We start from the raw sequence: 10610 nt of genomic DNA on the forward strand, positions 1-10610 counted from the left end.
GACAAAGTTCACTTGACTTAGGGTACAGAGTCAAGGTGAAGGCTCTCCTGGGCTCTGGGGGATAGGAACATATTGTAAACAGAACAAAATTACCTGGGCGGCCAAGAATTTACATAAGCTTGTTAACTTTATGACATAAAATAGTGACAAACCAAGCCTAACAGTTTAGGGACAAACTGTTGCGAAGGCTGCGGAGACAGGTATGTCTTTGCATGGCAGCAAACGCCAGGGAAATCCAGCCCACCCTGCTTCCCCTGCGCCAACGAAGTCACACTCCGCATGCGCTATGGGGGTCTCGTGGGTGTTTGGGCGCACCTGGCAGCCGCAGCTGCGCACGGAGAGCGGGGCGTCGCCCCCACCCACGCCCCCCAAACTCGACTCTAGCATCTGCCCTCTCTTTACAACCCACTCAGGAACCCCGGTTCTTCACCCCGAAGCCAGAAAACGGCCGGCTCTGCTCTAGAGAAAAGAGGGAGAAGCGCTGGAGTGTGACCCGACACGTGCACACAAGTATACAGCTGGACAAGTCACCTAGGATCTCGGTCCCGGAGACTGTACTTCCGGGGTTTGTACAGGAACTTGGAAGGTCTGAGCATCTCTATGATCTCGCTGGCGCCCCACTGGTGGCTACCAGGCGCTCCCTCCTCACCCGGGCCGCCCTGCCGCCGGCCTCTCCAGGCCGCCTTGCAGAGCTCCCCCTCCTTCACAGCTTCTGCAGACCCAGACTCTTCTAGAGAGCAGCCTGGCGCCCTCTCGGTGTTTGTGAGTCGACCACTGCACCCAGGAAATGTACGTCGGAAAACAGTAGCATAAAGGATGCCAGACTTGGAGTCAAGAAATTTTAAAGCCTTGCACTAGGTCACTTTAAACAAGTCACTCACTTTCTCTGTTCCAAGGACCAAAGTCAATTATATCGACAGGTCAGATTTATTATAAAATGTGTGGATGGATAACGAAATGAACCCAGGGAAGTTTTTCCAACCTGTTTAGCTCACCAACCAAGTTTTATGCTTTCTAAGGGGCACTGGGCGAGTCAGGTTGAGATTTCCCTGATGCCATTCTTGGGTTTGTTCCTGTATACTGGTACCTCCGAAGTGCTTTGAATGTCTTTAAAATGGACTCTAACACGGAAGGCATACTTAAGCAAATAAGACACAATTTTGATGTAAACAGCCCAGAGAAACAAGTCTTGATATAACCTACTACTCTACACAGCACCCTTGAAAAGGAATTGCACATAACACCCCTGTGCAATATCAGTGACACGTGTGGTGTTAACAGCTTCTTCTGCTTTTTTCTATATATCTGTGATGGTTAAATTTTATATGTAAACCTGGCTTGCCTACGGTGCCCAGTTGTTCTAGCACAAGTGTAGATGTTGCTGTGAAGGTATTTTATAGATGGGACAAACATCTTCAATCTGTTGACTTGAAGCAAAGGATATTACCCTCCATAATGGGTGGGCTTCATCCAATCAGCTGAAGCCCTTGAGACAAAACTGATATCCCCAAGAGGGAATTTTGCCTTAAAACTGTAACACAGAAATCCTGCCTGAGTTCACCTGCCAGCCTGCTCTGCATATTTTGGACTGAGTAGCCCCCAATCATCTGAGCCAATTCCTTTTTTTTTTTTTTTTAAAGAATAATATATACTGTTTCTCTTAGAATCTCGACTAATAACCAAAATCCTATTCATCCGTAAAGTCCCACAAATGCCCACCTTCTTTATATACTTTCCCAATTCTCCCAGGCAGAACTGTTTTTGATTTGTGTTCATTTATCCTTGTTTTGTATTGTAAATTTTCTTTCTTGAATTGTAAATTCACCATTGAATCCGTGTTTTATTTACCTTTTTAAATACCCTTAAAATGCATGACACATATGTACGCAATAACCGTTCTTTAAACACATATCTTCAGAAATGTATACTAGCCAAGTCACTGTGGAGAGACCTGTTATATTTACTTTTGTAAACACATGCCTAACTCTTAAGGTTAGCAAGTCCACAAAGGTAACATTATTGACACTTATGTATGTTTTCATTATTTTTATTTAAACTAAATCAAGAAATACAAGTATCCCCTGCTTTTTGAAAATTTGCTTTACGCCTCTTCGCCTTTACAAATAAAGACCTACATTAGTACCTGTTTTCACTAACTGAAAGAAAGCCGAAGAGCATTTTGTTTGCCAAAAAAGGGTGAAAAGCAAAAATAGCGTTCAACATTTGTTTTGCAGCCAGCCTTGTAGAGAGGTATCGTGCAAATCAAGCAGCAAGAGTGGCACCACCAAGCTCCTTCCCTGGGAGCTACACTCAGCATTAAGCCACTATAGCTTTGAACTGTGTCTGTGAGTATCTGTGCTTTATCTCGATTTTGTGCATTCGTTAGCAAAATGTGTCCTAAGGTAACTGCCTCTTTGCTTTATGTCATTTCGGCTTACAAAAAGTTTCATAGTAATGCTTCACTTTCAGGTAGCAGGGGAAACCTGTATCCTACTTTTCAAATTTCTCAATTTATGGTTTTCCATTTTTTGCAAACAACCTATCAAAAAGTCAAGGATGACTTCACCTTGTTTCTATTTAGTTTACTCTGCTATTAAATAAAACCCTCCTCTGAAGTAGTCATTCTCCAGATAAGCAAATTCAAATGTCTCCAGGGCTCAGACACATAATGAAGCTAGAGTGTGGGACATGGAAAGAACTGGAAGGTAAGAGGTCTGGCCCAGTGATGCCAGATCTTATTTTTTTCAAAATAATATGGAAATCCCATTTCTGCATAAAATTTCTAAGTGTTTTTAAGGTGACAGCTAATTCAGTTCCTAAAAACAATGAATGAGCTACACAAATGTCTGCCAAATATATCTCATGCCAGTTTTCATCTCTGGCATAGTTCCCACTGCCAGAAAATCTCAGTTCATCAGCACATTTCACAGGAGCTTTCATCCACTTGGTTGAAAATTCCTCAAATGTACAAGTATTCTGTGAAAGTCTGCATTTTAAATTTCAAGGTGTCTCACTTCAGGGAGATTTAATGTTCTATCCACTTCTCTTTTATTTTTGTCATAGGTATTTCCCTCTGACCTGTAGATGTCAACCTCTAAGGTATTTCCTACCTGAGCCTTGAAACAAGGCAAAACAAAGTAAGTGATGGCACTAAGGATGAACAATTAGCACCTCCGGAGTTTTCTGGGTTGGTATTTATTTATACCGTCCCTATAAAAATATGAATATAGTGAAATACCCCACTTTTATACACTTTCTACCTTATAAACTTTCTAGTTTCTCAAATCCTCCTAATAGTGAAAAGTATATTTCTTTCAGAGTAGAAGACAACACCAATGCTTTTCAGACTGTCTATTCCAAAGGTTGAAAAGATAAACTAAAGCATAATGAGGACATAGGTATCCAGACGATAACAGTGGACAGTGAGGGAGCTGAGCTTGAGATCTCTACTGGTTTTTAGCATAAGAAAGTCAGAAAGATGTAGGAGAAGCATTATAGACTCTGCTACCTGATGTCTCTTCAATCCCACTACCAATATGGGATCAAGTCCAACTGGCATGCTGGATGGTCAAAGGTATTTCCGGGATTTTTTCCTAGAGATAAACTGGAGGAGGAATGTGTATCACTGAGATTCAAAAAGAAAAAGAAAAAAAAAAGAGTACATATGAATAAACAGCACTCTTGAGGGCACAGATATACATTATAACTCTTTCCTAAAAACTATGCCTTTTTTCTAAGTTGACAAAGTGAGAAGCAAGGCCTAAAACTTCCTGTGCTGCCTTGACATCTTTGAGCCTCACAGGGACCCAAAAGCCTAACCATCGGTTCCTCTGCTCTTGCTATATATGCCTCCCACCCAGCAGGAAGTGACCCCACTTGGCTCGTTCCCCATCAGCTGCACTAGCTACACTCCTCAACCTACTGGGTTTCACCTCCTTGCCTGCCTATGAAATTATTCAAACAAGCCAATCACATCCTCCCAAGGAAACCAGACATCACCCCATCTTATTACTACAAAGCCTGTATCCCAAAGCTCCTATTTGTTCCCTCTGCTCCCAAGTGGCCCTCCTCCCCTAGGCTATGAGTATAAGCGGCTAATTAACTGCTGTCGATCCCATCTGTCCAGTGTCGGGTGTCATGTGTTTGGTCATCTTCCAAATCCTAGGGTAGGACTTCTTCCCTCACCAACAGGGTGAAGAGAAGGCAAACAAAACAGCAAGCTATGTCGTTGAGTAGTCACTTTTAAGTGTAACTTACCTAGCTTACCCCTCATTTATATAACTTTAACAACAGCATCACTTTCCCTGTTCATCCTGCTAAGTTCTCCTTTGCATAGTATACAGTAGTGGTAACAGTCTCAGTGATCTTCCGTTCAAAATCTGAGAGCCACTGAATCATCAGGCTATTCAGGGTATGTGATGGTAGTGACTTCAAGGAGCAAAAGTGCTTAAGGACCAAAGGAGAAGGACCAAAAGAATGGGAGAAAGAAATAGCAGCATCCACAACAGACTCAGGCCAAAATGTGAATGGTCTGCTCCATTGACAAGCTACCAGCTTCTTTCAATCTGTTGGATGATATCAGAATCTCTTCTAGTTTGGCTACTTAGAATAACAATGGAGACACCACATCCCTAATTTCTTGAATTTATTACACAGTGATTGGGTCTGTATTCAGCATAGCTTTCTAAAGTGTTCAGTAAGGCCTGATTTATGATTAAAGGCCTTCTTACAATTAGGATACAGAAACAGACTTCTGCCCTCTGTGGATCCTCTGATGACGAACAAGGCTTGACCTCTGAATGAAGGCTCGTCCACATTCCTCACACTGATAGGGCTTCTCCCCAGTGTGGATCCTCAGGTGCTGAGTGAGGCTGGTGCTCCCTCGGAAAGCTTTCCCACATTCCTTACACATATACGGTTTCTCTCCAGTGTGACTTCTCTGATGTTCCATGAGTCCTGACCTCTGAGTGAAGGCCCTCTCGCACTCATTGCATTTGAAGGGTTTCTCTCCAGTATGGATCCTCAGATGTCCAATAAGGTGTGAACTTTGACTAAAGGATTTACCGCACTCTTTACATCCATAAGGTCTTTTCCCAGTATGGATCCTCTGATGAAGAACCAGGCCTGTGTTTTGACTGAAGGCTTTCCCACATTCATTACACTGATAGCGTTTTATTTTATTATGAATTTCCTGGTGTGAAAGAAGGGCTGATTTATAGCTGACTGCTTTTCCACATTGATTGCATTTATAAGGTTTCTCTCCAGTGTGAATTCTCCAATGTCGAACAAGCCCTGAGCTCTGAGCAAAGGCCTTTCCACACTCCTTACATTTGTGTCGTTTTACTCTCATGGGGTTGACCTTTTGCTGTTCTGATTTACCCCTATATTGAAAAATTTCTCCACACTTTGGATCCTGGAAAGCAACCAATGATTTCCTTTCTGCAGAAATCTGCTTTGGAGCAAATTCACCAGTCACATTCCTGGTCTCAGCTCCTGCTGAAAGAGCAAGTCGATTATTTAAGTGCCACATGTCCCACATAAATGTTTGGAAGTAAGATTAGTAATAATAATTGATAACATTATGAATGCTTATTAATATCAAGGATTGTGCTAAATAAGCAAGAACTATCATCCTAATGGTTTTTGATACTCACTGCACCTATGAGTCATAGAGAATAAAAATAAATAAATAAAACACGTTTGGGCCCCAGCCCAGATCTAAAAACTCAGAATGGCAGGAAAGAAATGTAAATTTCCCAAGAGTCTTCAAAGGGCCCCCAATGAACGTACCTTCTAGCATTCATCCCTTGTGTAGTCCACCCCCCTCCCACACAGGGTCTAGGCTGGCCTGTGGCTTGCTTTATCCAACAGAATATGGTGAAAGTGATGATACGTCAGTTCAAGGATTAAGACTTTAAAAAGATGCTTTTGAGATCCCTGAGTTACCATGTAAGAAGTCCAGTTACCCCACTAAAGAGTGAGAGAATGAGATAACCTGAGGCCCATGCATCTCAGAATCTTGCTAAGCCCAGTTTTCTAGCCATCTCCTGCTAAAGTATGAGATGCGAGTGAAGTATCTCGAGCATCACAGTCCAGGCAAGCCCCCTGATAACTACAGCTTAAATTGATATCATGTACAGTAGAAGAACCATCCTGTTTATCCCAGTCAATCCAGAGAACTGTGAGAGATAACATAATGGTTGTTCCTTTTAGCCACTAAGTTTTGGAGTGGTTTGTTACATGGAAATGGGATAGCTAAAACACCAAGTGATCACCCAATATTTGGTGATGCTCACAGCAACACAATGAGCTGGGTAATAGATATAGCAACTGAAACACAGAAATTAAATAATTGGTCTGTGGTCACATGACTATTAAGTGATAAATCCTGGCCTGAAACTCAGGTTTATCTGAATTCAAAGACCGCGCTCTTTATTTTTACTATAAAAAGAATAGATACTCATGGTAAAAATTTCAACAGTACAAAAGGTATAAAAGTAAAAAGTCCAAATCCCAATTCATCTTTCTCCATCACCCTGTGCCCTTTTACTTTCCCTAGAGGTAATCACTATAACATTGTTGCCTACATAATAAGTTTTCTACTTTACTCCAGTGGCTATCAATCTCTCACTGCATTTAAAGGAATTTTTTTCCTCCAATATTTTCACACAAGAGCCAAAAGACTTTTACATAAAGACATCCACTGATGCAGTGTTTAAAATAACAAAAAGAGGGAATTCCCTGGCAGTCCAGTGGTTAGGACTCCATGCTTTCACTGCTGAGGGTGCAGGTTCAATCCCTGGTAGGGGAACTAAGATCTCAGAAGCCACATGGCACGACCAAATAAATAAATAAATAAAATAATGAAAATACTGGAAACAGCTTAAATGCACATCAGTAGGAGACTATTAACTATTATACATGTATGCAACAGAAAACTAAACATCAAAAAGAATAAAATAACTCTACTGATAAGAATAACATTATTTCTGCATGTTTTCTCTAGGCCACAAACATCGACTGCAACTGAATGAAGGAACTGAGATTGTGGTACCCACTGATTTAACTAGAATGTAAGTTGCATGAGGGCAGAGACTTTGGCCTTCTTGTTCACCTCTATATCCCCAATGCTTAGAATACTGCTGGACACATAGTTGATGTTCAATAAATATTTGGTGCATGAATGAATATTCTCATTAGGTAAAAAAAAAAAGCAAAATGCAAAGTGGTGTGTATAATATGTATGTTAAAATGTATCCAGGATTTGTTTTAAGTGGGTATGGTAAGACACGCAGACATGGAAAGGACTATACGAAGAAAGAAATTTTTTACACTCGTAGATCCCAAGGAACAGAAGACGTAGTCTGCCATGCAGGGCTGCATGGGAAAGCACCACGATCGATCAGGAGGCAGAAGGGGAAGAGGGGAGAGCATGGCCTAGAGCCTTTATTGGAGTTTCCCCAGGAGGGAATGGATAAGGCAGGGTAGGTATGCTGAGTAAGCTTAGGATGGATAATTTGAATACTTTTGGCACACTCTGGGCTATAGGGATGGTCCCTAGTTCTCTGGTATCTGACCCTGGAGTGATTTAGGGCAGGGGGAATATTGGCTTGGTGTGTGAAGGTTTGATAAAGGAGATGGTTGGGGGACTGGGCTCCATATTGGTTGGACTGTATATGAAAGGCCCACTTGCAGGGGAGTCCTTTCCTGTCTCTAGGAATTAGCTAGCCCTGGGAAGGCCAGTCTGTCCATGATCAAGGCCCCAAATGCCAGAGCATCAAGAATATAAAAAATTTTTAAAATATAGTCAATACGTCAGGATACAATTTTCCCTAAAAAGTGGGGAGAGGCTTGAACATACAAGAAAAATTTTAGAAGTATATACTGGAGAATGTTAACAGTGGTTAACTCTTCGGAATGGAACTTCTATTTTCATTTCGTATTTTTCTATACTACTTGGATTTTTAAAATATAAGCTACCACTATTGTTCTATAGTAGCTAATTAAAACATATAGTACTAGAGCCCACTATAGTAAATCTATGGTAGATCTGGGTACCTGTATTGTTAAAAAGGGTTCCATAATGATTTGGACTCACAGTTAGAACTGTAAACCACTATCATAACCCAATTAAAAAATACCACATATCCCAATGCAAAATTAAATCAACTCTAGATATGCTCACTTTGTAAATAACCTTCTGGTGTTAAACTTATTCTGCTATTCTAGATACCACTTTTTTCACCAGAAATACTGCTTCCTAGCAGACGCTATACTCAGTGCTTCCAAAAGATCACAAAAGATTCACATTTTAAAGCTTACCATTCTCTTGCAGAGGAAAATGCTCCCAAGGATCACACTTCAGCTGGATGTTAAGTGACTGCTTTGCGAGGCTTACAGGTCCTACTTCCTTCCACAGCACTTCTTGTTTGTAATGTGCACTGGCTTGGACCTAAGGACATACAAGAAGAGCTGGGTTCATGAGAGGATCAGCAATAGTTAACTAAACCTCAAAGTTTGATTAAACATAAATTTTCCTATGGGTACAGAAAGCAGAATGATGAAGATACCAGTGTCTTAATCAGTTCACAAAAGCAGCAGAGCTTTAAAGGGAAAACATAGGATAATGTGTCAGCCCAGAAAATAATGGTCATAAAATCCTCTTGCTTACCCAGCCCACTCTCTTTGCTGGTAGACCCCTGGGGTTCTCATAAATGAACAATAGATTACCCTTTTCCCACCTGTTGTCCTTTGTCTCCAAGTTCTGTCTCCAGATTTTCCAGCACAGTCACCACTTCCTCTCCACTCCCTGGATGATACTCCCATACCCTGGCCTGCAGCTCCTCGGGCAGGATGGTCAGGAACTGCTCCAGCACCAGCAGCTCCAGGATCTGCTCCTTGGTGTGCATCTCAGGCCGCAGCCACTTTTGGCAGAGCTCCCGGAGCCGGCTCAGAGCCTCTCGAGGTCCAGGGGCCGCCTGGTAACGGAACTGCCTGAAGCACTGGCGGAAAAGTTCCTGATAAGGGTGCACATTCCCTACTTGGCGAGGTTTCTGCTCCCAAGCATGGTTCTCCTCTTCCTCTACCTTCACGATTCTCAGTCCCTCCTGCTCCTCTCGAGTGTGCACCACAGGAATCAAGGCTGCATGTTCTCTCAACTTGGTGGACATCTTAGAGTGCAATGGCTCAGGATAGGATTCACTTGTCTTACATACCAGGAATCAGGAAGAACCTTAGGATCAGAGCACTCCTGTGGGAGGAGAACACACTTAAAACAGCAGAATAACTACAGCAGTCAAGAACCTATGTCATTAATAATGAAGACTCACTGCCAAGGTGATGTTCCTGAGTAGCGGAACATTAGGAGGATAATATTCCTGAGATCCGTGAAAATAGATCAGAATTACTGAGAAAGGGCACTTGGCTGCTGATATACAGAAAAGTGCTACATAAATATTAGCATTAGAACTTCTATTGTGGGAAATGAGGCCACATTCTCAGACTTTAAAGACTTTTTAGTTTATAAGAACTACATTACAGGAAGAAAAAAATCACATGAGCCAAGGCTGGCGACCACCATAGCTCATTTACCAAGGCTTTCTTTCATGTATACTCATAATCTACCACCCCTTCATAGAACTGCTTCAGCAGGGCAGGATGGGTCTTGGGACACTCCTGTAGAGGGAAAAGGAGGCTTCCTGATCCTTAGCAAGGTAAGGGAAGATGGATCTTGCCACACTTTAGTAAACTTACTATGACAATATACATGAGCCGAGTCATAGTTATTTTTCCAGTAAAACTTTTACGACATTTAAAGGAATCAAACTACTTATACAGAGGAGTAATATACTACAGCTCCATAAACTGGTTATAGTGTTCGTTCAGGGAATAAAGGATTAAGCACCTAACCCTCAGTTGAGGCATTTCCCTCTCCCACCGCAACCCCCCACCCCGCCTCCATCGTGTATGAAAGAATGAGAATTAAGCAAAATCTGAGTGGTTTATGCTATACTATAAAATCAAAATAACAGCGACAAATCCAAGCCGAACAGTAGAGAGACAAATCGTCACTGAGCTCGTTACCAAGCATTGTGTGCACGTGCTGGGGGGAGAACAGGACACGCAAGCCGCAAAGACCTCCTCCCCGTCCCACCTCTGGGCCGTGGGACAACAGTGATGGGGCGTTCTGCAGCTTGGCTGGGGAGAAGCCCGACCGCTCACCCGCAGCTCTGGGGATGACTGGCGCTCCCTGGAGACTAGCCCTGGCAGGTAGTTAAGGCAAAATCTTAAGCCACCGTGCCGCCGGGCCAACCAGGAACCCAAAACGGCCGAGCAAAAGGCGCCCAGGACCACGAGGCCACTTCCGGTGCCCGCCTAGGAATCCGGAGGCGCGGTCCTCTCTATGATCAACCTTACTACTCCGCCGGCTTTACTGCCTTCACCAGGTTCGGCCAGGGCGGGAGGAGCGCTTCATTCCGGCGTTTGGATTTTTATTCCCCTCTTTCTCACCCCCTGCCTTCTCCTGAGGAAATCTGAGCCAGTTGATAAAGTTCAAATCACCCACAAGGTTGCTGAGACTTGCCACACTCCAGGAGTTAGCTCAGAGCCCC

The 10610-nt window shown here is 42.8% G+C and overlaps 1 protein-coding gene across 1 annotated transcript; it reads right to left on the reverse strand.

Annotated features, from left to right (window-relative positions):
• Positions 1-4554: 4554 nt before the first annotated feature.
• Positions 4555-10335, reverse strand: LOC125960319 (zinc finger protein 397-like). Its single transcript, XM_049693692.1, has 4 exons — positions 10084-10335; positions 8742-9250; positions 8323-8452; positions 4555-5496 (listed from the first exon to the last, which is right to left on the reverse strand). Exons 2-4 carry the CDS (start codon positions 9168-9170, stop codon positions 4733-4735), a joined length of 1323 nt encoding a protein of 440 aa, XP_049549649.1. The 5' UTR covers positions 9171-9250; positions 10084-10335; the 3' UTR covers positions 4555-4732.
• Between the last annotated feature and the right edge of the window lie 275 nt (positions 10336-10610).

This window comes from Orcinus orca, chromosome 10, assembly GCF_937001465.1.
Source record: "Orcinus orca chromosome 10, mOrcOrc1.1, whole genome shotgun sequence".
Classification (NCBI taxonomy): Eukaryota; Metazoa; Chordata; class Mammalia; order Artiodactyla; family Delphinidae; genus Orcinus; species Orcinus orca.